General features: G+C 51.2%; 1 protein-coding gene across 1 annotated transcript; it reads right to left on the reverse strand.

Annotated features, from left to right (window-relative positions):
* Positions 1-441: 441 nt before the first annotated feature.
* Positions 442-27,802, reverse strand: Kcnh4 (potassium voltage-gated channel subfamily H member 4). The gene is made up of 17 exons (XM_004655372.2): positions 27,727-27,802; positions 25,448-25,681; positions 24,975-25,121; positions 24,762-24,889; positions 23,707-23,950; positions 22,437-22,594; positions 18,279-18,486; positions 16,759-16,953; positions 15,235-15,434; positions 10,424-10,673; positions 9,462-9,694; positions 8,319-8,357; positions 7,776-8,128; positions 7,399-7,505; positions 4,859-4,935; positions 1,569-2,267; positions 442-672 (listed from the first exon to the last, which is right to left on the reverse strand). Exons 1-16 carry the CDS (start codon positions 27,800-27,802, stop codon positions 1,872-1,874), a joined length of 3,045 nt encoding a protein of 1,014 aa, XP_004655429.2. The 3' UTR covers positions 442-672; positions 1,569-1,871.
* Between the last annotated feature and the right edge of the window lie 117 nt (positions 27,803-27,919).

Consider the following 27,919-nt stretch of genomic DNA (forward strand, 5'->3'; position numbering starts at 1 on the left):
ACAAGCTGCTCTTGGTCGGGTGTTTTCTACCAGCAATGTGAAGCTGATTGTGGCACTGCGACCTGCCGTATACCTAGGCCAACACAAATACCTAGCCCTGCAAGAGCTCCTTACCCGGGAGAGAAAAGAGACCCCGGGGCCCACCTTTACAAGGCTGGAGGTTGATCTGATACAAGACTATCCCTCCCATATACTGTACGTGTATCTGTGGTTGTGAGTGGTGGGAAGGAAGGAGGATAACAGGCCCTTAGTGACTCATTAAGGTCTCTCCCTTATCCCTGGGGCCCCTGGTGGCGTGAATATGATGCCAAGTGGATTGGCTGGCGCCTTTGCCCTTCTTAGAGACAGCAACAGGGCTCTGGAGTACGTTGGGGCGTGCCTGCTGGGTTGGCTTGCCCAAAGCCAGACCATCTCCTCAGAAACAGCCAGAGCGCCAACAACTACAAAAATATGAGTTTATTTCCTATCCAAAAAGGGAGCTCAGGGTGTTGGGTCTGAAAGGCAAGCTGGAGACCAGGGTGGGTTTTTGAGAAAGTCTAGGCCCTGAGTTGAGACCATGTTGGGAGGCAGGAAGACAGGGTTGGCTGAGGTCTGGGGGTGGGAGCAGAATAGGAAGTGATGCTGGGTGTATTTTGAGTTGCTGGCCACAGAAGAGATCACCTGAGTGACAGCCTGTAAAGAAATAGGAACATAGATGTTGATAGGCACAAATTTAAGGGTTGAAACAGACATTGGGCCCCTCAAAAACCCACTGGGCCCAGGGATTTGGCAACCCATTCTAAGGCAAGGAATGCAAATTGAAAATAGTAAGGAGACCACACAAAGAATTTAAATAAGAGAACTAAGTAGGCTTCTGAAGATGATCAAGGGGAAGATTGTGAAGAAATGGGATTGCAGATCCTGTCTAAACAACAAGACCAGATAATTGTTGATTTTTACCAGATGAATATTGGCTCTGGGTAGCCAGACATTTCTTCCCTGTCCTGAGTTTTTTTTTTTTTTTTTTTTTAAAGGTAGGGTTTCACTCTAGCCCAGACTAACCTGGAATTCACAATGTGGTCTCAGGGTGGCCTCAATCTCATGGTGATCCTCCTACCTCTGCCTCCTGAGTGCTGGGATTAAAGTCATGCGCTACCATGCCCAGCTTGTCCTGATCTTAGATGTTGGTAACTAACTCATATTTTGAAAAAAATGTTCTGAGAGCCAAAGAACACATACCTGAAGTCATCTCTCTCTCTCTTTCTCTCTCTCTCTGTGGTATCATGTGTGTGTATGGGATGGGCCCCCATAGTTTAGGCTGATAGTGGGGTTCTGAAATGTGCTAGATTGCTCAAACACCAACCAGAATCTCAATACCACCCCACCCCAAAGTGACGTTGCTCTCAAGATCTTCCAACAGAGAACCCAGAAACTAGAGCAGAAGACCTCATAATGTCCAAAACAGAACCTTGCAATCTATCTCTCTTGCTGTAGATACCCAAATCCTGCCTGGTCATGCCTTAGCCTTCATTTCTTAGGCTCGATCTGGGACCCTTGCCCACCCTCTCCCCTGTTCCTTAATACTCTACCTTCCTCCAAGTCCTGGGGGGCAAGTGGGACATCTCATCTGCCCAGTCCAATGGGCACCACGATCCATCTCATGCCTGCTGGATTCCAAGACCTCAGGTGGCTCCCCCTCACAGAGGGGATGGGGGACGATTTGGGAAACAGAGCAGGTTCGAGGTGGCCACTCTTTGTTAAAAAGTCCAGAGAATCCACAGCCTACCAGACCAGCTGGTGGCTGCTGTCCTAGAAGCAAGAGGCCAAGGGGCCCAGCTCCTCCCTGGATGACAGGCGGCGATACCCACTCCAGACAGGCCCTGGGCCCGGGGTCAGTGATATGTGTCGGACCCAGACTGGAAGCTGTGCTTTATGAGGCTTGGGGTTAGGGGAGAACCCTCTGGCGCTGGGGAGGATTCCAGAGTCTCAGACTCCGAGGAATTAGGTGCAAGCATGGAAGGTCTCAGGTCCGAGGGGGCAGCCCCCATGTCTACTGTCCCCACACTGGCCGGGCAGTGGACCACCGCAAGTGTAGTATCCTGGAAGCCAGGTGGTCGTCCAGACACACAAGGAGAGATGCATGGTGGCCTCGGTTGGGGACAGGGAGAGTCTGGGAACCAAGCTGAGACTGCTGGGTGGCCTGGAGGACCCAGTCTGGCTTGTAGGAGACCCATCATTTGTCGCAATTCCAGGCTCAGCTGAGATACTTCCTGGTTGAGACGTGAGATCTGTTGAAAAATACATCAAATTGTCTCACAGGCACCATAACAATAACCAGGCTGACTCCCTATTACAGTTTGCAAAGCTCTTTAACCACTGTCTGCTTGTAGCCACCTGGGAAGACAGACCACTTTAAGAACCAACCCAAGTATCCCTTAGAGCAGAGTTCTGCTGCTGTCTTAGTTATCATTCTTAATACATGGTCCTAGCATGGCTTAGCTGTGTGCACAGTATAATTTCTTTCCAGAAAGGATTTGATGCAGTAGACATTGCTGTCCTCTCCCTTCCTTTTGGGTTTTTGAGATAGGGTCTCATGTAATCCAAGATGGCCTTGAATTTACAATATAGTCAAGAATGATCTTGAACTCCTGATCCTCCACCTTCCATGTACTGGGATGACAGGTGTCTACCACAAAACTCAGCTCTCCTCCCTCATTTTTACTTGATGGAGAAAAAAAAAATGTGCTCAAGATCTGGAAAGACGACTCAGAGGTTAAAGGCATTTGCTTGCAAAAAAAAAAAAAAAAAAAAAAAAAGGTTGTTGATTAGAATATGATGGAAAGCAGGTGAGGTGGCACGCACCTTTAATCCCAGCCAACACTAGGGAGGAAGGCTGAGGTAGGAGGATCACTGTGAGTTCAAGACCAGCATAGGCTACAGAGTGAGTTCCAGGTCAGCCTGGGCTAAAGTAAGTCCCTGCTTCAAAAAACCAAAATAATAATAGGAAAGTGGAACACTATTGAGGAGAACTCCTGATGTGACCTCTGTTCTCCACATGCATGTGCACATAACTGCATGAGCATCCCCACATATGTCCTCCCACACACATAAGGACGCATACACATACATACCACATACATACATACCACATACACATGCCCCAAAAAAGTGCTCAAAGAGGCAGTATCAGCCCATTACACAAGTTCTTCTTCATCACTGATTTTTATTTTTATTTTAGTTATGAGAGAGAGGGAGAATCAGCATGTCAGGGCCTCCAGCCATTGCAGCTGAACGGCAATTGCATGTGCCATCTTGTGCACATGCATCACCGTGTATGTCTGGCTTTATGTGGGTTCTGGGGAGACAAACCTGGGTCGTTAGGCTCTGCAGGCAAGTGCCTTAACCACTAAGCCATCTCTCCAGCCCTAATTTTTTATTTTATTTAGTTGGTTATGAGTTGGTTTTATTTATTTATTTTGGGGTGGTTTTTGTTGTTGTTGTTGAGGTAGGGTCTCACTCTGGCCCAGACTGGCCTGGAATTCATTATGCAGTCTCAGGGTGGCCTCGAACTCACGGCGATCCTCCTACCTCTGCCTCCTGAGTGCTGGGATTAAAGGCGTGTGCCACCACGCCTGGCTTATTTTGTTTTTTTGAGGTAGGGTCTCACTCTAGCCCAGGCTGACCTGAAATTCACTATGTAGTCTCAGGGTGGCCTTGAATTCATGGCAATCCTCCTACCTCTGCCTCCCAAGTGCTGGAGTTAAAGGCGTGTACCACCATGCCTGAGTGGTTTTATTTATTTTTGAGGTAGGTTCTCGCTCTAACCTAGGCTGACCTGGAATTCCCTCTGTAGTTCCAGGCTGACCTTGAACTCACAGCAATCCTCCTACCTCTGCCTCCTAAGCGCTGGGATTAAAGGCATGTGCCACCCCACTCAGCTTGATGTGGCTTTTAAGCTTTTAAACGCTATTGAGTGTAGAATTATTTTAAAAATTTGGCAGATTTCTGAGCCCCAACCCCAAACATCTCAACTAGGTGAGGCCCTGGAATCTGCATTTTAACAAGTGGTTCTAATACAAACTCAAGCATAGAAACTGCTGGTCTGGAACTGAGGGCAGCCTGAGGCAGTAAAGCAGAAGCCAGACTTGCTCTCAACCTTGGAGAACAGGGGCTGTGTCCCCAAGCCCCGCCCTGGCCCTGGTGCCAGCCCTCTGGGCGGCCTGCTGTTTATCAGAACTGAGAGAAGAGAAGGTGACTCCCTGGGGCTGGGCCTGGTGGCTGTGTGGTGACAGTGTTGAGATCCCTTGGGGAGGAAATAGAAGCAGTGCCTTGCCTAGGCTTAAAGGCTCTGGGCTCTTCCTGGCTAAGATTTAGCCATCTGGGCCTAAGTCCCCAAGGCTAGAAAGCCTCTTAGCCTTCTTGTCTGCTGACCCCAACACACACACACACACACACACACACACACACACACACACACACTGCTAGGCATTTATTTCCCAGAGCTGGGTAAGGGGAAAGCATGGGATGGAACCAGGCAGGACAACAATCCCCTTGTGAGCATGGGCTGGGGATAGAGGAGAATCACTCTCTACTCTGTAAACCCTGAGCCAGTTGCTGGAGGTGGGTGGTGGTGGCTGTGGCTGAGCCACACCAGCGTCTAGAACAGGCACACATGTACTCAGCTCTTCCTCACAATCCTGAGAAGGACATGTTACTTTTCTCATTTTTAGTGTAGTTGTGAGGGTCACCCATGATCACCTAGCTATCATGACTGCTGGAACTCTGGCTCCAAAAGCTGATATGCTCTTATGTCAGGCACTTTTCCAACCCCAAGACAATGTTTTCTAGGACTGGAGGGGAAGAGCCAGGCTTAACTCACCTCCTGGTTCAGCCTGCAGACCTTTTCCTTCACCTCCTCAGCTGCCTCGGTGGCCAGTTCCTGGCTGGGCCTGGGGCCTGTAGGCAGAATAGGTAGAGAGGATGCAGGTAAGTTCATGGAGCATGAATACCTGATTCTACAGTTCAGGTTGGCCACCTCTGTTGGTGGGCAGGAAGAGAGCAAGGGAGGTAAGGCTCGGGGTCAAAGAGATGGGGAACCCAGCTCCTGAGGCTAGTTTTCTTTTTATTTATTGATTTATTTGCTTTTTTGAGGTAGGGTTTCACTCTAGTCCAGACTGACCCGGAATTCACTATGTAATCTCAGGGTGGCCTCAAACTCATGGTGATCCTCCTAAAGGCATGCACCACCATGCCCAGATAACCTCCCTTTTTTAAAGTAGTTAATTAATTAATTTGAGAAAGAGAGAGATTAAGAGAGAAAGAATGGGCATGCCAGGGCCTCTAGCCACTGCAAATGAACTCCAGACACATGTGCCACCATGTTCATCTGGCTTATGTGGGTCCTGAGGAATCAAACCTGGGTCCTTTGGCTTTGCAGGCAAGCACCTTAACCACTAAGCCATCTCTCCAGCCCTGCCTTTATTTTTTAAATAGCTATCTTGCTTCATAGGTCAAAGTCCTGTACCCTCCTTTAAGAATCAACTCAAGGCTGAAGGGATTGCTCAGTGGTTAAGGCACTTGCCTGAAAAGCCTATGGACCTAGGTTCGACTCCCCAGTACCCACATAAAGCCAGATGAGCTAGGTGGCACATGCATCTGGAGTTTATTTGTAGTAGCTAGAGACCATGGTGTGCCCATTTTCTCTTTCTCTCTTTATCTGCCTCTTTCTCTCTCTCTCTCTCTCTCTCTCAAATAAATAAATAAAAATAAAAAAAGAAGCTGGCATGGTGGTGCACGCCTTTAATCCTAGCACTTGGGATGCAGATGTGAGTTCAAGGCCACCCTGAGACTCCATAGTGAATTCCAGGTCAGCCTGGATTAGAGTGAGACCCTACCTTGGAAAACCAAAAATAAACAAACAAATAAATAAATAAATAAAAATAAAAATAAAAGGCCTTTTGGCGAGAGCCGCCATCTTCCAGTAATTTGCCAAAATGACAAACACAGAGGGAAAGAGGTACATGTTCTCTAGGCCTTTCAGAAAACATGGAGTTGTTCCGTTGGCCACGTATATGCGAGTCTACAAGAAGGGTGATGTTGTAGACATGAAGGGAGAGGGTACTATCCAAAAAGGAACACCTCATAAATGTCACCATGGGAAGACTGGAGGAGTCTACAATGTCACTCAGCATGCTGTTGGCATTGTTGTGAACAAACAAGTCAAGGGCAAGACTCTTGCCAAGAGAATTAATGTGTGTACCAAGCATATTAAGCACTCTAAGAGCCGAGACAGCTTCCTGAAATGGGTGAAGGAAAATGATCAGAAGAAGGAGACCAAAGAGAAGGGAACCTGGGTGCAGTTGAAGCGGCAGCCCGCTCCGCCCAGAGACACGCACTTTGTGAGGACTAATGGAAAACGGAAAAGAGCCGGAGCTGCTGGAGCCTGTTCCCTATGAGTTCATGGCTTAATAGATGTCCTAAATAAACCAGACCTAGATTGTAAAAAATAAAATAAAAATAAAAGGATCAACTCAAATGTCCCCTCCTCCTACCAGAGTGCTGTTCTTCTCTCAGTTGTGCTAGAACGGCTTATCTTTGTAAACAGTGCCTCCCCCACTAGAAAGGGAATTCTCCGCCCCATGTGGTGGCGCACGCCTTTAATCCCAGCTCTTGGGAGGCTGAGGTAGATGGATCCCCATGAGTTTGAGGCCATCCTGAGACTACAGAGTAAATTCCAGGTCCGCCTAGGCTAGAGTGAGACCCTGTCTTGAAAAAACAAAACAAAAAGAAAAGAAGGAAGAAAAATAAATAAATAAATAAATAAAGGGAGGTCTGAGGAGATGGCTTAGCAGTTAAGGCGCTTGCCTACGAAGCCTTAAGGACCCATGTTCTATCATCTCTCTCCAGATCTTACATAAGCTGGACAAACAAGGTTGCCCGTGCACACTAGTTGGCGTACGCATCTGGAGTTCAATTTCACTGGCTAAGGCCCTGGCATGCCAATTCTCTCTCTCTCTCTTGCTCTCGCTCTCTTGCTATCTCTAAAAAATTAAATAAATAAATAAATAAAGGGAACTCTCCAAGAGTGCAAGCCCAGTTTGGTTTAGTTCTGTGTTTCTAGTATAGTGCCTATGACATGGTAGGTCCCTACACATGTGGCATGGGTGGGTGGACGGATGAGTGAATGTGTTAGTGGATGGATGAACGGGTGAGTTAATGAATGAATGGGTAGATGGATGGATGAGGATAGTGGGTGGGTGGATGGATGGATTGATGGCTAGGTGGAAAGTGAGTGACGGATGATTGGATTGATGGATGAGTGGGTGGGTAGATGGGTGGGTGGATGGACAAGTGGGTGGATGGCTGGGTAAATGGATCTCTGGGTGGTTGAGTGATGAGAAGTCCGCTGCTAGCCCTCACCTGTACGGGCAGCCTGCGAGCGGGGTCTGGGGGGCTCAGGCCTCCTGCTGAACCGGAACTTAGGTGCCTCAGCTGTGCTGCTGGAGTCCTCAATGCCATCCACTATCCTGGGGATAGGGCAGTGCTCATCAGCACCGTGGGGTGGGCACAGGGCCAGAGCAGGGCAAGTGGAGGGTGAATGGGGGCAACAGTCAGGGAACTGGGGAAGAGCACTGTTCAAAGCAGAATGGGATTGCAAGCTGTGATTGGAAAGGTAGGGTGGGCGGTTGGGTCAGAGACAGGAAGGAGCGCTGGTTGGAACACTGGGAATGAAGCCCAAAGAAGGTTCTGGAAGCCAGCGGGGATATGGGAAAAGACAGGAGAGGCAGGCGTCTCACCGGGGACTGAGATCCGGAGGTCCAAAGGTTCCCAGTGGGGGAATGAGAAGTTGGGGGGGCTTCCAGGCAGCAGAGCACCTGGGGGGGCCTTGTGGGGAGGAGCTTTGGCCCTGGCCAGCCAGTGCAGGGGAAGGTGATGGGGATAGGGAGGGAGAGGAGACAAGGGCTGAGAATGGGGGCAGCTCCTCTCCCAAAAGGCTGACCAGGGAGCTCCGAGGTCGTGCTGGACTAAGATTGGGCAGCAGGAGGGGCCGGCGGGGCCTCGAACAAGCCCCAGGCTCTGATCCACCCTCAGTCTCTGTAATGGACGGCAGAGTCTTATCTGAGGAGGAGCCAAGACTGTCTGAGCGCGGCTGTGAACAGAAGAGGCAGCCGATGTCAGGACAGAGAATGACAGGATCCTTCACAAGGCAACAGCCTTCACCATGGCATGCTGCTCCCCTCCCACGGCCCCTTCTCCTCACAATAGAGGAGCCAAGGAAAGGACCCCACATCCAACCTCTCCCTAGAGCAATTTCACCCTACCCAGGAAGAAAGTGTTACCTGGGAGAGGCGAGGAGAGCGAGAAAGGCGGCTGAAAACCTGTGGGGTCAAAGGGAAGTTCAAGATGACACCCACCTCCCTACATCCCTGATGCAGCCCTTCGTGGTCCCACTTGACATTATTAAGCATTAATAACATACAGCTGGGCTGGAGAGATGGCTTAGCTGTTAAGGCTCCTGCCTGCAAAGCCAAAGGATCCAGGCTGGATTCCCCAGGACCCACATAAGCCAGATGTACAGGGAGCACATGTATCTGGAGTTCAATTGCAGTGGCTAGAGGCCGTGTCATGCCCATTCTCTCTCTCTCTCTCCTTCTCTCTATATTTGCCTATTTCTGTTTCTCTCAAGTAAATAAATAAATAAATAAAAATATATTGTTTAAAAAAGAACATGGAAAGCCGGACGTGGTGGCACATGCCTTTAATCCCAGCACTCGGGAGGCAGAGGTAGGAGGATTGCCATGAGTTCAAGGCCACCCTGAGATGACAGAGTTAATTCCAGGTCAGCCTGGACCAGTGAGACCCTACCTTGAAAAACCAAAAAAAAAAAAAAAAAGAACATGGAGCTTAAGCTGGGCAGGTGGCTCAGCGGTTAAAGGCACTCCTTTGCAAGCCTGCTGGGGTTCAGATCCCCGGTACCCACATCAAGCCAGATGCAGAGAGGCACATGTACCTGTGATAGTAACACTCCCCTACAATAATGGAGGCAAGGCTGTGGCACGTGTGTGCACACAAGCACACGCACACACACACATACAATTTTTTTTTTGTTGCTGTTTTTGGTTTTGGTTTTTCAAGGTAGGGTCTCACTCTAGCCCAGGCTGACCCAGAATTCACTCTGTAGTCTCAGGGTGGCCTCAAACTCATGGAGCTCCTCCTACCTCTGCCTCCCAAGTGCTGGGATTAAAGGCGTGCATAAGTAAGTATATTTTTTTTTAATAAGAAGGACTGTAGAATTGAGCCAGACATCACCAACTCTATCTTGAAGGAATCCTGAGGGACAAGCCAAGCCCCCCAAAATAGCAAAAGACTAAGGCCTAGGGTATCAAGAACACAGCCCAGCCTGAAGCCAAGTGGGAAATATTGGGACAACAAAAGATGATGCTAGACGCTGGGCACGGTGGCGCACATGCGCTACTACATACACTGGCTTCAGAGCCCTGGCGCAGGTTGAAGGTAAGGTCCCTGGGCAGGCCGGCCTGGAAGGCGGCCCCATACTCAGGATACAGTCGCAGGACCTCGGCCAGCCCTCGGCTGCTCAGCTGCTGCAGGCCGCAGTAGGTTAGTGCTTTCACATCGGCACTGGTCTTCAGCACACAGCTGGGGCTTGCCCCCGGCCCAGACTCAGGGATGTCTGCTCCAATCAGGTCTCCCTTCCCTGTGGGTACAGGAAGTGGACAGTCAGCGGGGATGAAGGGAACAATGGCTAGCAGGTAGCCGATAGATTTGAGGGATGGACTGGGTGGTTGAGAGCAGTTGAAGGTGGGCTAGGCAGGGCATTGCTAAAGACACTCAGTGGAGCTTGGAAAAGGTCAGTGGATCATGGCTGCTGAGGTCAGGAGACAGTCAATGAGGGGTGTCCATAGAGCTGGCGAAGCAGCCAAGGGAGTGGGATGACCAATAAAGAATGGGGGCTGGAGAGATGGCTTGGTGGTTAAGGTGCTTGCCTGCAAAGCCTAATGACCCGAGTTTGATTCCTTAGTACCCATGTAAAGCCAGACGCACAAAGTGGTGCATGCACCTGGAATTTGTTTTCAGTGGCTAAAGGATCTAGCATGCTCATTCTCTCTCTCTCTCTGCTTACAGATAAATGAAAATACTTATGATCGATGAACGTTAAGGCTATTGGGGAAGAAGGGCCAATGGTGGCCAGAGAAAATGAGATGGGAGCGCTCCACTGGCTTGAGCAACAGCCACTGGAGAAGGACTGGTCAAGGGGAGAGGGAGGCATACCAGTCGAGGGGAGACAGTAGTAGGGTGAAGGAACCAAGAAGATTACTCCTCAGCAGGAGATCTAGGGGTATAACACATTCCTTAAACTCCTGGCTATTCCCAAGGCTCCTAGGAAAGTCCTGGGACGGGTCGTATGTGATGGTATGGTCCTCACCTAGGATGGCCAGCACCATGTTGTCTCGGAGCACCTCCAGGGAACCAGAGCAGACGTAGTAGTGCGCCTGAAGGGCGTCCCCACGGCGCAGCAGATACTCCCCCGGAGCACAGAACGATGTCTTGATGTGCAGGGAGAGGGCCCGCAGGCAGCCCCTGCTTGCTGCTCCAAATAATGGCAGCTGCAGGATCTCCCGGTTCAGGTGCATAGCAATGTCAGCTCTCAGCTCGTCTGGGAAGTCACGCAGTAACTGCATAAGGGGCATAGGTCATTCTGGCCATCCCCCTGCAATCACTACTTGAGTCTGCAAAAAGGCTGAATTGTCTCCAAGGCAAGGATGCCAACTTACCCATTGCAGACTTTCAGCAAGACTTCTGTGTCTAACCTCAATTTCACCTGTCATGTTCCCCTCCAAACCTAATTTTTGGGTGGAGACCAATCGGCCCCTACCTGTCTACTGCACAGTAGGCACTCATACATGATTTAGGGGCTCAACTCCACAGAATCAAGAAACATCATGAGCTGATCAGCTGGGAGTTGGGAGACTATGAGTCAGCTTTGCTCCTATGTTCCTGCCGATTTTGGACCATGTGTTTCCTCTCTGTGGGCCTCAGTATCCCCACTTGTAAAATGCAGGCTCATTGGGCTGGAGAGATGGCTTAGTGGTTAAGGCACTTGCCTGCAAAGTCGAAGAACCCAGGTTCGACACCCCAGGACCCAAGTAAGCCAGATGCACAGGGTAGCACATGGGTCTGGAGTTTGTTTGCAGAGGCTAAAGGCCCTGGTGTGCTCATTCTCTCTCTCTCTCTCTCAAGTAAATAAAAATAACAACAACAACAAAAATTTTTTAATGCAGGCTCATGGTTGGAGAGATGGCTTAGCAGTTAAGGTGCTTGCCTATGAAGCCTAAGGACCCATGTAAGCCAGATGCACAAGGTGGCACATGTGTCTGAAGTTCGTTTGCAGTGGCTGGAGGCCCTGGCATGCCAATTCTCATTCTCTCTGTCTGTCTCTCTTCTCTGTCTCTCTCTGCTTACAAATAAATAAATAAATACTTCTTAAAAATGCAGGCTCACCATTCTCTCTATATATCTGCCTTTTTGTCTCTCTGTTGGTCACTCTCAAACAAATAAATAAAAACTAAGCAAAAAAAGATTAAAGGGCTGGAGAGATGGCTTAGCAGTTAAGCACTTGCCTGTGAAGCCTAAGGACCCTGGTTCGAGGTTTTATTCCCTAGGACCCACGTTAGCCAGATGCACAAGGGGGCGCATGCTTCTGGAGTTTGTTCCCAGTGGCTGGAGGCCCTAGTGCATCCATTCTCTCTCTATCTATCTGCCTCTTTGTCTGTCTGTCTGTTGTTCTCAAATAAATAAATAAAAAATAAGTGCAGGCTCAAAGCCGGGAGTGATGGCGCATGCCTTTAATTCCAGCATTTGGGAGGCAGAGGTAGGAGGATTGCTGTGAGTTTGAGGCCACGTGAGACTACATAGTGAATTCCAGGTTAGCCTGGACTAAAGTGAGACCCTATCTTGAAAACAAAACAAAACAAAAATAAATAAATAAGGACTTCCGGCCAAGATGGCGACCACCTAGCTGTGCTGCAAATACCAGGGAAAGAAAGGCAGACCAAATGGCTGAACCTTCACTAGACCCTTACAGGAAACACCTGAACCACAAGACACTGGAGAGGGTAGGATCAAGACTAACCTAAATCTTCTACATCTTCCCTCCCTCCCTCTCCCCCTCTCCCTTCTCTCTCTCTCCTCTCTAACTCTTGTATATTAGTTATGTTTTTCCTCAATTTCTTAGTGGTCACTGACTTGTAACCCCCACTTCCAGCTTGGGCCTCCCATCCACCATGAGCTTTTGATCAGAGAAACCTACAAGGTTTCCCAAAACAATGACAGACTTCTGTCAGAGTACTTGATGACCCACCAAAGGTCAATGGCAAGACCCTATTGCTGAAGACTCCATACGCAGCTGACACGTAAAATGGAACGGCATGGCTGGAAGCCAGGAGAGAGTCAGTCCCCAGTCAGCATGTCTAGTGCCAGAAGGTGCTACATGGGTGACTGGGGGAAATGACCAATATCTGTCCAAGCAACTCATGGTCTAACCTAATTAGCAACAAATGACCTGATGTGATGCCCACACAATTGCAATAGTGGCACACAACCATGGTGGGGAACCAACTGCTCTTGACTTGGCTAACTGATCCCCTCAGTGGTATGAGACCCATAGCTGGATCTGGGAAACAAGTCAGAACCATTCCCAAACACAAGCCCACTCTCCAATATCAAGCTACCATCAATCATGGGGTACAAGAGGGCCTACACCTATCAAACTCTCTATCAAAAAAGTAAGTGTTATCTCAATTTTATGGGTGCTAACTTACTCTCCATTGGAGAATCTGCTTCTCTTTTTCAGATAGATGCAGATCCTAAGGAGAGAGCTACCCCAACATACCTCAAAAGGGGCCCGACTGAAACTAAGGAACAAGTAAGGGCGAAACAAGTAAGGGTGCTGTTTTCCTGATGAACCGGATACCAGCACAAAGGGGAAGGAGACCAACACAGAGAAAAATCAACTCCTACCAAATCAGAGAGCCAGAGCCTCAGAGGCCCCCAACACCTCAGCACTGAGGCAGACCAAAAATGAACCCAACATGGCTCAGGGAAATTTTGCGGAAGAGGGGGCGGAAAGAATGTCAGAGTCACATGTTGGGTCATGATATGCAGAGACATTTATCATACCAATAACTGTGGGCTAACTCCACAATGCATAACCCATTTACATCAACAAGGAGGGTCCATTGGGAGGGGGTAGATCATGGATGAGCCTAAACAATGGTACCAAACTGCCTGCTGAAAAGAAAACTAATAAATTAAATTAAAAATAAGTAAATAAATAAATAAATAAATAAATAAATAAAAATAAAAATGCAGGCTCAGCCAGGTGTGGTGGCACATGCCTTTAATCCCAGCACGTGGGAGGCAGGGGTAGAAGGATCACTGTGAGTTCTAGACCACCCTGAGACTACATAGTGAATTCCAGGTCAGCCTGAGCTAGAGCGAGACCCTACCTCGAAAAAAAAAAAAAAAAGCAGGCTCATGCTAGATCTTGAACATTACCAATGCCCCCTTAGGCCTAATTTAATTTTGATATTTCTGTCTTCATATGATAGAGCCACTTAGGCACTCTGGCTTGTTTGCAGACCTCTCCTTGTCCTTTACCAGGGCTCTAGGCGCGATTCGCCTTCCTCCTGTCTTGTGCTCCTTCCTCATCTCCTCCCCGGCTCCTCACAGAGGAGCTCCTTCACTTCTCGTGACCCACACTGTCCCTGCACTGCGGCGACCAGCTCCTGACTTCCCTGCTGCTGGTGAGGATCTCTAGCGCTGAGTCCAAACTTGTATTAATAACCACCTGCTGGGCAACCTCTGCCTGGACTGCCCACAAACACCACACCCTCCTCAGGGTCCAGCCCTGGACTCTCACCTTCACACCTAAGCCCAGCCAGTCTCCCTCCTGCAGCGCCTCCGCCTCAGCCCTTGACTCCGCTCATCACTGTGAGCTATTCTCCTGCAATCAGCTAGAGATAACCAGGTTCTGTGAGTCCTCCCCCACCCCCAAATACCTTCCTCATCCACTTTCTCCTTCATCCCGTGCCACACCCCAGCCCAAAGATCTGGCAGGATAAAAGTCAAATTCGAGGCTATTCACAACCTGAGCTGACAGCTGTCCCAGCCCCAACTCTGACGCCACCCCTCCCTTCCCTCGCCCCAGCATTTCACCGTCTCTTCCCCACAAGGCTTACTCAATTACTTTCAGTTCCCTGATCTCACTCACTCAGCCCTTTCTTTATCAGCACTTGTGCTCTTTCTGCCTGGAATGACCTTCTTCTTTTTTTCTTTTCCTTTTGTTCTTTCTTTCTTTTTAGTTTTTCGAGGTAGGGTTTCACTCTAGTCTAGGCTGACCTGGAATTCACTATGTAGCCTCAGGGTGGCCTCGAACTCACCGTGATCTTCCTATCTCTGCCTACCAAGTGCTGGAATTAAAGACGTGTGCCATCACGCCCAACAAATGAAAAAAAAATTATTATTATTATTATTTTGTTTGTTTTTGAGGTAAGGTCTCATTCTAGCCCAGGATGACCTGGAGTTCACTATGTAGTCTCGGGATCGCCTTGAACTCACAGCGATCCTCCTATCTGGGCTTTCCAAGTGCCAGGATTAAAGGTGTGCGCCACCATGCCTGGCTTGGAATGACCTGTAGCTGGCTGATTTCCCTCTTGTCCATGATGTCCTCCGTTCTCTTCCTTGACTCAGACACTTTCAGACCACATAGGCCATCCAGAGCAGCATCGGCCAGACACAATGAGGTCCTACTGTGCCAATATCCCTCCTCACTGTTCTATCCTCTGCATGCTTCTCTGTCTCCCTGAGGGTGGAACAGAATGATCTCAAGCTCTGTGTCCCACATGGTGGATGGACGGAGCACGGTGCTGGCACAGATCCACATCTCACAAGCGGCCAGGGTAAGAGAGGACTGGAAAACCCAGTGCGAGGAGGAAACCGAGGCCCAGAGCAGGCGAGGTGTCTGCCCGCGTCCAGAGTCGTGCATTCTGTGCTCTTTCCACTTTCTATGCTCAGGCGCGAAGGATTTGGATTTAGGTGGATTGGGATTAACGCATGCTCTTGCTAACAGCCCCTGATCTGCCTGAGTGCTGCTTGCCTCCGTTTCAGCTCTGGAGAGGCGGTAGGACCTTCCGCACTGCACTGCCATGCCAACACACAGCCCTTGCGCAGCGTTACCTCATTGGCGTCGATGCCGCTGTTGACGGCCCAGGTGGTCTGGAAGTATTCGAGCACACGCTGCTTGAGGGGCCGGGGCAGGCGGTGCACGCGGATGAAGTCCTTGAGGTCCTTCATGCGGCTGTGGTAGAGCGAGCGGCGCGAGTACATGCGCTGGATGATGGCCGTCACGTTCCCAAACACCACGGCGTGCATCAGAGCTGTAGAGGCGGCCACCAACCGGCTAGTTACCCAGGGAGCCCACCTCCCTGCTGCCTCACTGTGCTCCCGTGGCCCCCCCAGACCTGGATGAGTCTCAGAGTTTGTGGGGAGGCACAGAGAGACAGCAGGATCCTGAGGGATCACCTGCTATCGGGAGTGGAGAAGGCCAGACAGTCCACAGAGGGAGAAATCCTGGGCTCTTCCTTCTTGTTAAAAATAACAACAGCAACAACAACAAAAAACCCTTTTTGCCATTAGCCAGGTGTGGTTGTACACGCCTTTAATCCCAGCACTCGGGAGGCAGAGGTAGGAGGATCACCGTGAGGACTCCATAGTGAATTTCAGGTCAGCCTGGCCTAGAGTGAGACCTTACCTCAAAAATACCAAAAAAAAAAAAAAAAAAAAAAAGGCTGGAGAGATGGCTTAGCAGTTAAGGTGCTTGCCTACAAAGCCAAAGGACCCAGGTTTGATTCCCCAGAATGCATGCAAGTCAGATGCAGAAAGGGGTGCATGTGTCTGGAGTTCATTTGCAGTGGCTGGAGGCCCTGGCGCACCCATTCTCTCTCTCTCTCTCCCTCTTTATCAAATAAATAAATTTAAAAATATTTAAAAAAAAAACTTTTTGCCTGGTGTGGCGGTGCACGCCTTTAACCCCACCACTCGGGTGGCGAGGTAGGAGGAGTCCCGTGAGTTCGAGGCTACCCTGAGACTATATAGTGAAGTCCAGGTCAGCCTGAGCTACAGCAAGACCCTATCTTGAAAAAACAAACAAACAAAAAACCACTTTTGACAGCTTCTGTACTTATAAACAATAAACCATGATCATTCCCTCCCCTCCTGACTGGACCCCTCACAAATCCACCCTCCATCGTACCCTCTCCTCCTCCTTATCTTTTCCTCCTATTATGAGGGTGTTGCTAGGTAGTACCAGGCATTAGGAGGTCATGGAGTTCCAGGCCATTCTGTGTCTGGAATAGTGCATTGTAAGCAGTCCTACCCTTCCTTTGGCTCTTACATTCTTCCCATCACCTCTTCCACAGTGGACCCTGCTAACGCTCCTTCTCCCCTCATTAGATCACGAGCTTGGGCTTCCCACTCGCCTTTCTCTAGAGGCCACACCTATTTGTGGGCACAGCGGCGGGCAATGGAGAAATGTCCATGAATGAATGCGCAACTGTCTGGACTTGGGTGGACCCTCTGCCCTCTCTGGGCCTTAGTTTCCCTGGGCGTGCACACACGCGCACACACACACACACACACACACACACACACACACACGCTGGGCTCAGTACGGCCCCCTGCGCGCAGTGGGTCTGATCTCACCGCCTATGAGCATGGTGCAGATGGAGAAGATCTTCTCGGCGTCGGTGTTGGCGCACACGTTGCCAAAGCCCACGCTGGTGAGGCTGCTGAGCGTGAAGTAGAGCGCAGCGATGTAGGCGCTGCGCCGAGACGGGCCTCCGGCAGAGCCGTTGACATAGGGCACCTCCAGGCGCTTGCCTAGCTCGTGCAACCAGCCTACGGAGGGGAGTGGACGGATGGAAGGAGTCTGGGCTAAGTGAGCAGCGGAGAACAGTTTCCCTGCGCTGCCTGTGTTTGACCTTGGACAAGTATTTACAGAGGATTGGCACAGGAAGTGTACCGAGCAGCCTGTGCCTGGGCCTTGCCACAGTGAATTGGCTACAGCTGTAGTCTCAGGCTACCCAGCCTGCTGATGGTGCAAGGGCACCTTTGATGCCTTAGTATTGTGTGTGTGTGTGTGTGTGTGTGTGTGTGTAGGTGGGAATCTGACCCCAGCCAAGTCTCCCTACCTTGCCATGATGGAACTTACAATGTGAAGGGGAAAGAAAATAAATAAAATCGGGCAAGAGAGATGGTTCAGTGGTTAAGGTGTTTGCCTGCCAGAGTTCGATTCCCCAGTACTCATGTAAAGCCAGATGCACAAAGTGGCACATGCATCTGGAGTTTCATTGCAGTGGCTAGAGACCCTGGCACCCTCCCCATTCTCTCTCTCTATCCTCCCTCTCTGCTTGCAAATAAATAAATATTTTAAAAAAGTAAGTCATTACAGATGAGAGGTTAATTACTGAAGCAGATATTAGGAATCCTAACAGGCTAAGGAGAGCCCACCCATACCAGGTGAGACTCCTAAGACTACACAGTGAATTTCAGGTCAGCCTGGGCTAGAGTGAGACCCTGCCTCGAAAAACCAAAAGAAAAAAAAAAAAAAAAGCAACCAGGCATGGTGGCGCACACCTTTAATCCCAGCACTAGGGAGGCAGAGGTAGGAGGATTGTCACAAGTTCTAGACCACCCTGAGACTATATAGTGAGTTCCAGGACAGCCTGAGCCAGACAGCCTGAGCCAGAGTGAGACCCTACCTCCAAAAACAAAAACAAAAACAAACAAACAAACAAAAAACCAGTGTCAAGAATCTGACCTGCTTGTGGCAATCCTCCTACCTCTGCCTCCGTGTTGCTGGGATTAAAGGTGTGCGCCACCATGCCCGGCTGCTTTTCTTTTTCTTTTGGTTTTTCGAGGTAGGGTCTTACTGTAGCCCAGGCTGACCTGGAATTCACCATGTAGTCTCAGGGTGGCCTCGAACTCACCATCAGTCTGCTTCCCAGTGTTTGACCCCATCACGGGTCTTACTCCTTTGCTAAGCTGAGAGGTTCCCTCAAAGGCTTCAGGGCCCTTGTCTGCAGCACACCTGATCCAGGAGGGCACGCTTGTGGGTGACTGGAGGAATATGGGGTGGGGCGTGTGAATCCCAGCGGCGGCATCCGCTTGGGGACAGGACGGATGGATAGGTGGTGATGAACAGTCTCAAACTTGTGACTCACCAATGTCCCAGAGCAGCGGATCATGAGCCTCCATCTCCCGGCGCCCGATGACGTACCAGATGCAGGCCATCCAGTGGGCCAGGAGCGCAAAGACGGACATGAGCAGCGTGAGCACCACCGCGCTGCACTGCGAATACCGCTCCAGCTTCTGCAGCAGCCGCAGCAGCCGCAGCAGCCGCACGGTCTTCAGCAGGTGCACGAGAGAGGTCTGCAAGAGGGCAGCAGAGGAGGCCGTCAGCAGGTACACCTCCTCCGAGCCTTCACAGAGCCCCATCCCTTCCCAGATCCTTCCCAACAAGACACCCTGGAGCCAGAAGAAGCCTCAAAAAGAGAGTCCTTCCCACTGTCCTGAGAAAGCAGCCAGCAAGTGCACGGGGAGAAAATAATAAAGCTAATAGCCACCGTGTACAGCTTCCTCAGCACTGTGGCAGCCAGCGTGCTAGGTTGATAGTCCTCAGTAAGACAAAGCCAAACTGCAGAGCCTGTTGGCCCAGGTTTGAGGCCCCAGTGCCTATGTAAAGGAAGATGCAGAAAGTGGCCCATGCATCTGGAGCTCATGCGCAGTGGCAAGAAGCCCTGGCACACCTATATTCTCTCTCTATTTGGTTTTTCGAGGTAGGGTCTCACTCTAGCCCAGGCTGACCTGGAATTCACTATGTAGTCTCAGGGTGGCCTGGAACTCACAGCAGTCCTCCTACCTCTGCCTCTCAAGTGCTGAGAGTTTTTTAAAAAAAAATTTAGTTATTTATGTATTTATTTGAGAAAGCAAGAGAGAAAGAGGCAGAGAGAGAGAGAGAGAGAGGGAAGATGGGCACACCAGGGCCTCCAGCCACTGAAAATGAACTTCAGATTCACGCGTCACCTTGTGCATCTGGCTTACGTAGGTCCTGGGGAATCCAACCAAGGTCCTTTGGCTTTGCAGGCAAATGCCTTAATGGCTAAGCCATCTCTCCAGCCTTCAAGTTCTGGGATTAAAGACATGCACAACCACTCCCAGCTATATCTTTTTTTAAAAAAAATTTATTCCTTTGAGAGAGACTGAGAAAGAGAAAGAGACAGAGAAAGAGAGAAAATGGGTGCCCCAGGGCCTTTAGCCACTGCAATTGAACTCCAGACCCATGTATCACCTTGTGCATCTGGTGTCATGTGGGTACTGGGGAAATGAACTCTGGTTGTTAGGCCTTGCAGGCAAGCAAAATAAGTCATGCCTTTGGTCCAATGATCATCATCATTCCCACTTTGCTGATGAATAAACTGGGACCCTCAGAGGTTAGCGACTTGCTCAAGGTCACAAACCAAAGAATAACGAAGTTGTGACTCAAGTCTAGGGATGATTGACACTAAGGCCTATTTGGGGCTAAATTGCCTCTTATTACTAATAGGATGGTGTGGGAGCAAGTCCTAGACAGAGCGGGGGGGGGGGGGGGATAGACTGATCTGTTTGAAAGAGCCCGTTCAAAGCTCCATTGTCCTGTGCACCTTCAAGTCGCAGCAGCAGGTGACATGGAAAAGCATAACACAGTGGGTGCCGGCAGGGGCTGGAAGACTGGGGAAGGCTGGGACTCCTCTTGTGGGTCAGAGGGGAAGGGCAAGCAGGGGTGGTAGGATGTGAAACTGGAGCAGCTAGGCATAGGTCTGGGAAGAAAGGGTTCCTGAGGGAGGTGGTAGCCGAGCTCAGCCCCAGACAGTGAGCAGGACACAGGACCTAACAGGAGATGAGGATGCAGAACACTGGGAGGAGCCGTCGAGAAGAGTTGGAATCAAGCTGAGAAGACAGTGAACTAGGCTGAACCGGGGTGGGGGGAGGGGGCTGATGGAGCCAGCCGGCGGTGTCTAGCAAGAAACCTGTAAATATTTGCTAATATTCCTGCTCTGGGAGGGTGCTGTGATCAGACCCAGAGCCTCATACTTGCTAGATATGTCTTTGTTTGTTTTTAATTTATTTATTTGAGAGAGAGAGAACGGGCGCACCAGGGTCTCCAGCCACTGTAAACGAACTCCAGACGCATGCATCACCTCGTACATCTGGCTTACGTCGGTCCTAGGGAATCGAACCCAGGTCCTTAGGTTTGCAGGCAAGTGCCATAACTGCTAAGCCATCTCTCCAGCTCCTGTTTGCTTTCAAGGCAGGGCCTCACTCTAGCCTGGGCTGACATGCAACTTCAACCATGGTGTTGGCCCTGGCTGGCCTCAAATTCAGATTCATGGTGATCCTCCTACCTCCAAATGAGTCCTTCGGGGTTCCCCCAAGGCACCTGCTTGTGGGCTTCACACACCTGGCGACCCTCCTATCATGGTCCTTGGGTCAGAATGTCTCTGGCCCCACCTCCTTCAAGCCTATAGCTCTATTTCTGTTCTGCTTCTCCTGGACTCCAGCATTACTCCTCATCTCCCCAGAGCCGTACACTCAGAGACCCAGGTTACCTTGGAGGCAGGTATACAGATAAGAACACTAGCCTGCTAGGAGTTCAAGGCCACCCTGAGACTTCATAGGGAATTTCAGGTCAGCCTGGGCTGGAGCAAGACCCTAACTCGAGAACAAAAAAAAAAAAAAAAAGAATACTAGCCTAGAGAGATGGTTTAGCAGTTAAGGTACTTGCCTGCAAAGTCCAAGGACCCAGGTTCGATTCCCCAGTACGTAAGCCAGATGCACAAGGTGGCACGTGCATCTGGAGTTTACAGTGGCTAAAGGCCCTGGTGTGCCCATTCTCTCTCTCTCAAATAAATAAATAAATAAAATATAAAAACAATTTATTTAAAAGAATGTCAGACTGGGAGTCAGGAGACCTGATTTTAGTTTCTTTTGTACCTCTGCTAACTATGTAATCTTTAGCAAATTGCTTCACCTCTCTGAGCATCTGACGAGGAAAGTGAAGGGAATCCTCTCTGAAGGGTTCCATGTGACAATGGGCGTGAAAGTACAGCATGGAACTGTGAAGTGCTCCCCAAAGTGCCAGAGAGTGGGGACTGGCTGAGAGGAGGGGCCTTTGGTTCCCTGCAGCTTTCTCTCTCCCACAAGGACATTTATGGGCCAGGCTGATATTGGCTGGTGGCCACAGAGGCAATGGTAGCAGGTCTGGGGAGAGGTAGGGAACCCTGTTCTGAATGGCCAGGGGCCCAGGGCTGGCTTACACACACATGCACGTGTGTAAGAGCATGCACACACGTGTGCACAGCCAGAAGAAGAGGCCCACAGCCCGTTGGCGGCTAGTTAAATCCGGCTGCGTGTAGGTGGTTTCCTGCTATAGCTGAGTGCAGCAGGAGAGCACACAGGGAAACTGCTCTCCACCCCCCCACCCCCCAATGGCAAGTGGGGGGGCCTGGGGACACAAGGTGGGACCGCTTCACCCTGGACTGGAAGAAGACCTACAATCTGGACCGCTCCAGGCAGACCCAGGTGAGACACAGACCCTGACATTCTCCACATCCAATCTCCATCTTTGGCTTCACTTACTATGATCTCCCCAAGTGCTCCCGCCTCTCCCTCCTCCCCATCTCTGGCTAGCCACGTCCTTCATACTGTCTGAGGTCTAGCTCTACTCCCTCCTCCCTAAGGAACACTTCCTTCCCAGACCTCACCAGCCTCTGCCCAACTGGGATGCTTCCGCCCTCAGGTGCTGGCCCAGTTTCAGATCCCTTTGGTACATACGTTCCAGCCCAGATCTCCAAGGCCAGCCCAGACCCCAAGCAGCCACACCCAACTTCATCTTCCACTCCCATTCAGCAACTCTGTCTTGGATGTCCTCACTCCGGTATTCCTGTCCCTCTCACTAAGCTGAGGGGATTTGGAGGGGCGATTCCTTGGCTCTTTTCCCCACAGTGACCAGGCCCCACATTTGCTTCGCAGACAGCTAAATGCTCATCAGTTGTTTGTTAAATAAAAGTGTGAAAAGCACCACTCATCTGGCACCAGCCCAATGCCGCCCTGGTAGCCACAGTTAGCTCTTCATTTGCCTCAGCTTCCCTCAAAGCCTTGAGCTGAGCTCTGCAAGAGCGTAGACCCTGTGGGTTCCTTCCCTGCCTCCCAGCAGGGGCCAGATAAAAATCTCTCTGCCTGTGGGCTGATGGGCAGGGCTTGAAGCCACTCCTCTAAGGAGACACCCTGTGCTGGAGTTCAGAGGCTCCGTACGCAGTGGGATGGCGGTCACGGTCACTCACCACAGTGATGTTGAAGACATAAAGCAGGTCAAAGGGCAGAGCAGCGATAAGATCCACGAAGAACCAGGTGGCCAGGTAGTGGAGGCCAATGGACCGTGGAGCAGAGACCACCTGGCCCGACTGAGACACGTAGGTGGTGCGGAAGTTCAGGATGATATCTGAGGAGGTGGCAAGAGGCTGTTACTAGGCATCTTGGCCTGCACACTCAGGCAAAAGGGTCGACAAGGGAGGTGAGCCTCGGAGACCCCAAAGACAGGAGGAAACAGGATTGAAAAAAGCCAGGACTCCTAGCTGGCCTCTAGGGAGAAGGGGGTCACAAAGCTGAAGGCTACAGGAGGAAAGACACAATGGAACTTAAAGACTTACAAGGGGCTGGGTGTAGTGGCACATTGCCTTTAATCCAAACATTGGGGGGCTAAGGTAGGAGGAGCACCATGAGTTCAAGGTCAGCCTGAGAGTACATAGCCAATTCCAGGTCAGCCTGGGCTAGAGCAAAACCCTACCTCAAAAACCAAAAGAAAAAGAAAAAGAAAAAGAAAGAAATAAAGAAAAGAAAAGCTGGGTGTGGTGGTGCAAGCACTTGGGAGGCTGAGGTAAGAGATCACTGTGAGTTCAAAGCCAGCCTGAAAGTACATAGTGAATTCCAGGTCAGCATGGGCTAGAGCAAGACTCTACCTCAAAATAAAAAAGAGAAAAAGCGGGGGGAGGGGAAGGGACTGGCTTAGTGGTTAAGGACACTAGCCTGCAAAACCAAAGGACCCAGGTTCGGTTCCCCAGGACCCATGTAAGCGAGATGCACAAGGGGGCGCAGGCATCTGGAGTTTGTTTGCAGTGGCTGGAGGCCCTGGCGTGCCCATTCTCTATCCCTCACTCTCTCTATCTACTTCTATATCTCTCTCTTTCAAACAAATAAATAAAAATAAAATATTTAAAAAGGGGCTGGAGAGGTGGCTTGGCAGTGAAGGCGTTTGCCTGCAAAGCCAAAGGACCCCGGCTTGACTCTCCAGGCCCCACGTAAGCCAGGTGCACAAAGGGGGCGCATGTATCTGGAGTTTGTTTGCAGTGGCCGGAGGCCCTGGTGGGCCCATTCTCTCTCTCTTTCACTTTCTCTCTCTTAAGTAAGTAAGTAAATAAATAAATAAGTAAACTTTTAAATGTTTTTTAAAAAATTGGAAAGAGGGGCAGTCCTTCAGACCCAGGCTGAAGGGAGCTTGCCTGCATGGGTCCCCGCAGCCCACCCGCCTGGGTTGGTGGTGGCACAGAGTCTGACCCAGGATGAAGAGCATCTCCACAGCGATGTCACTGACAAGGGTGTTCCGGGAAGTGACGGGACTGTCGTCATCACCAGCGAAGCAGACGTTGTAAGGTACGGTGACCGCGACGTAGAGGGTGGCGAGGAGGATGAGGCCATCCCACACAGCCTTGGGGACGCTGTAGTGAAGGAGGAGGCAGCGGGACCCCCCCACGGAGGCCACCTTGTACTCAGGCACTGATGGCTTTGGCTCAAACACGTTCTAAAGGGAGAGGGGTGGAGGTTGGGGACACTTGGGGGAAAGAAGAGCTGAGACTGGGGGCGGGAGGGAAGGAGGGAGGGGCAGCAGCAGGGAAAAGGAGAGGGTGGGCACTGTGGAAGTAGTGATGAGAAGAGATGGGAGGTGTGGGGGAGGGGTGCTCAGGTCAAAACCTGACATCTCCTTCCCTCTGCCCAGCTCTTACCCAGGTCCCCCTTTGAACAAATGATGCTATAGAGGGGCCATCTATGAGGTCTGACCTTGTTTCTCTTGAGGTTATGACAAACAATCCTAGTCTGAGGTGTCATAACTTCTTCAAATAGTTCTTACTGGTTCTAGGTGCCTAGTGAAGGGTGACTGCGCCCCAAGGGGAGGTACTGCTCACCCCAGTCCCTGTGCTCCTAACACACTACACTGGGGAGTTGGCGACTCTATCCTGTGGCTTTGTCAGGATCCTTAGAGGTGGCTCACAGGGTGCAGTGCCCACAATGATGGGTGGGTGGGGGGTGGGCTTTCTTCCTAAGACGACATTAGCTTGTGATTTCATCCCTCATGATATAATTGTCACGCTCGGGGAGAAGGCGATGTGATCGCTGTCAGAGTCTCCACCCTCCTAGCCTCACCAGAGCAATGTCAGTCACCTACGAAGAAAGGGTATGGAAGAAGGGAGTGGGAGGCATGGAAGGGAGCAGGGTAGGGGTGGCAAGTAGAGGGGCAGAGGCATGGATGGATAGGAGACGGGGCAGGTAGGGAGGCAGTCGCAGAGAAATAGCGTTAGAGAACTTGGGAGATGTTGGATGGGGATGGAACTCACATTACTGGTCTTTATGCTTCCCTGGCCCCGGCGACCAAAGCGACTGGTCAGTCGGTGCAGAACGGTGCGGCTGTGCTTCCTGGTGGACCGAGGTTTTGAGCTGGCTCCCCTCCTCCCTAGGGAGTTTTCTATTGGGAAGAAAGGGACCGAGAGAAGTTGGGGTACATCCCATGGGGTTGGGCTGGGGAGCAGCCTTGTGTGACTTATAGTTACCGTGATTGCTGTCGCCATGCAGTCCTGATGGGCCAACGCCTGGGCCTCCGCTCTGAGTGATATCCTTGAAGGAGAACAGGAAGAGCACATCCTCCCCCATCTCGTTCTTAATGGGCATCATGTCCAGGAGGCACCAAAAGGCTGAGCCTGTGAGCATGGGGGTGCGGGGGAGGTGAGTGAGAAACCCCATGGGGTGCCTTTCCTCTGTCCCTCCCCACTTCATAATAGGGCAAAGTCCAAGGCTTTGGTAAATGTTTACAGCTGGAAATAACAACAGGGATTTCTGTCAACTGCCTCCTTCATTTTTCCAAATGGAGAAACTGAGGTCCAGAAAGAGTCAAGGATTCATTTTATCGCACGGTCAGCTTAGGGCACTATGAGGATTAGTCGAGCCCCGGACTTCTATCACGCCCAGCAGACTCTAGGTGAGCCCTGGGGTTTGAGCAGGTCACAGGGCTGGTTGGGGTCCTCACCATCCTTGCGGTAGAAGCAGATTTCAGCCCGGTGCTCCTGGTGACCCTCCAGGGCTTTGTGGAGCCGCTGCAGGGCTGACTCACTGGTCTCTGGGCCATAGAGAAACCGACAGCTGCACGTTTTTTGCATGACCTCAGTGCGGCCGTAGCCTGTGAGCTCGCAAAAGCCGTCAGAACAGTAGACGATGGGAAAGCCCCGTGGGCCCTGTGCATTGGCCAGAAGGAAGTTGCTGTCTATAGGAGGGAGAGGTCAAGGTCAGGTCCAGGCCAGAGGGGAGCTAACTTCCAGATGAGCAGTAGTTTCTCCAGATTGTAGCTAGAAATCAAAGAGCTAGAAAGCTTTCCAGGTTACTGGGTGGTTCCAGTCCCTTTTTTTGAATATTCTGGGCTTTTTTTTTTTTTTTCTTCTTCTGAGTTGGGGTCTCACTGTGGCCCAGACTGACCTAGAATTCACTATGTAGTCTCAGGGTAGTCTCAAACTTATGGCGATCCTCCTACCCCTGCCTCCCGATTGCTGGGATTAAAGGCGTGCACCACCACGCCTGGGTCCTTTTTAAATATTCTGAAATAAGGGCAAGAAATAAAGCCAAGGGACAAGGACTCAAGAGTACCTCAGAATGGAGACAGGGCCTGTTGGAGGGATGGAGAAAAAAAATCCAGAGGACCATGTGGCCCATGCCCCTGCCCTCAGTCTGGTGAGCTGTTACTCAGAAGGCAGCATAGGATGGTAAGAGGATAGGCTCCATTATCTGCCCCTGCCACTGACTGACTGACTGTGATCTTGGGCAAGTTAATTACCACTCCTGTGCCTCAACTTCCTTATCTGCAAAGTAGGCACAATGTATCTCCCTCATATAGCTGTTTGAAACTCCTTCAGAAACTTGGGGGAAACATGCCCTGATACTTAGTAAGTGTCTCTCTGAGAAGGTGAAGGGACCCCTCCACTTTCCCTCAGCTTTGGAAGAACAGCCACAGACACCCTCATGCCATTCTATTATAAGGAGCCGGGCCAACATTCCGAGGGCGTCACACCCTCTCATTGTTAAGAAGCCAAAAGGCAGACAATTTTCAAACTCACACATTTCCTTAGTGTGAGGGGAAGAAAAAGGAGAGAAGCGTTCTCATATCCGCCTTCCAGGAAATGTTCCCCTTTTCGGCATTTCTTGAGCTCTTTTCAGGGGATGTGTCCCTAGGGCTCAGACTCAAAGTGGAGCGGGCATTGATGTGGGAGCTTCCTTCAGCACCAGAACCTGAGCTGGCTCCCTCCAGCTTCAGTGGGTAGGAGGACAGGGTCATCCTGGGACATTCCCAATTGATGGGTCCTGAGACACAGCCAGTCCTAGGGGCCCTAGCAGAGGTGACTGTCAGGGGGTAAGGTGGCTGATGGGGACATTGAGGGTGCCTGGGAAGACTGGGCCCTGGGCGCAGCCTACTTCTTCCATCCCAGGGCCCGTTGCCTCGGTGATTGGCGCTATGGAAACAAGCGAGGTGGGGAGGGCGGGGGGGGGGGGGAGAGGCGGGTAGGGCCCTGGCGGCTCGGTTTCCGCCCTCGGCTACTGCTTTCCCATCCCCCTGATCCCGATCGGGGGTTCCCGAGGGGAACAAGAGAGACGAGAGATCTCTAGGCACCAGAGGTGAGAGAGGGAAAGGCGGAAGAAGAGTCCAGGAAGGAGCGGTGCGGCTGTCCAAGGTGCTGAACTTGAGAGCCGCGCGCAGGTGGGCGCGCAGGGAGTTAGTTCCCTTGCTGCTTCGCCCACCTCACACACAAGACACCAAACGAGTTGGGGGGCGCCTGACTTTAATCCAAGCTAGGTCCTGCTCAAAGTCTGATCTTTTATTTATTTATTTTCTTTTCTGGGAGAGAAGCCGCTGGAGTCATGAGGACACTTCGTCGCACCTCTGTGTCTCAAGATACCTCCACACACGCCCCCAGCACAGCTCTGCCCTGGAGTGGGTGGCTCCCGAGGCCCATCCTCCGTCTTTGGGTCACAAAGAGCCCCTCTTTCCTCGAGTCACACCCATTAACTTTGCTTCCTTCCCCCCCCCCCCCCCCCCCCCCCCCCGGCCATCCTCTTGGTCCTTTCCCCTCTTCCACTCTCAGGGACTCTGCACCTTGTTTTTTTTTACCGCAGCTCTGGGAGTTCTCGCATCTTCCACTCCATTCTTTCCTCTGACCCTCACCACATCCAAGAGACCGCCCCCCTCCACCCCCAAGGAGATGTGTCGTGTCCCCCTCGCCCGACACACACTCCATCCCTCCAGCTCCTGCCCCTACTCACGGGTGCCGTCAAAGCGGGTGGCGATGGTGTCCAGAAAGGTGTTTTGCGGGGCCAGCAACCCCTTCATGACCGGCATGGCCCCGGGTGCGCAGGGGAGGCGTTGGGCTGGCTGCGTTCAGCGCGGCGGGGCAGGAAGGGGCGCGCTGCCCGCGGGGCCGGGGCGCCCCATGCGCCCGCCTGCCACCTCCCCTCC

The sequence above is a fragment of the Jaculus jaculus genome, chromosome 9 (genome assembly GCF_020740685.1).
Source record: "Jaculus jaculus isolate mJacJac1 chromosome 9, mJacJac1.mat.Y.cur, whole genome shotgun sequence".
NCBI lineage: Eukaryota > Metazoa > Chordata > Mammalia > Rodentia > Dipodidae > Jaculus > Jaculus jaculus.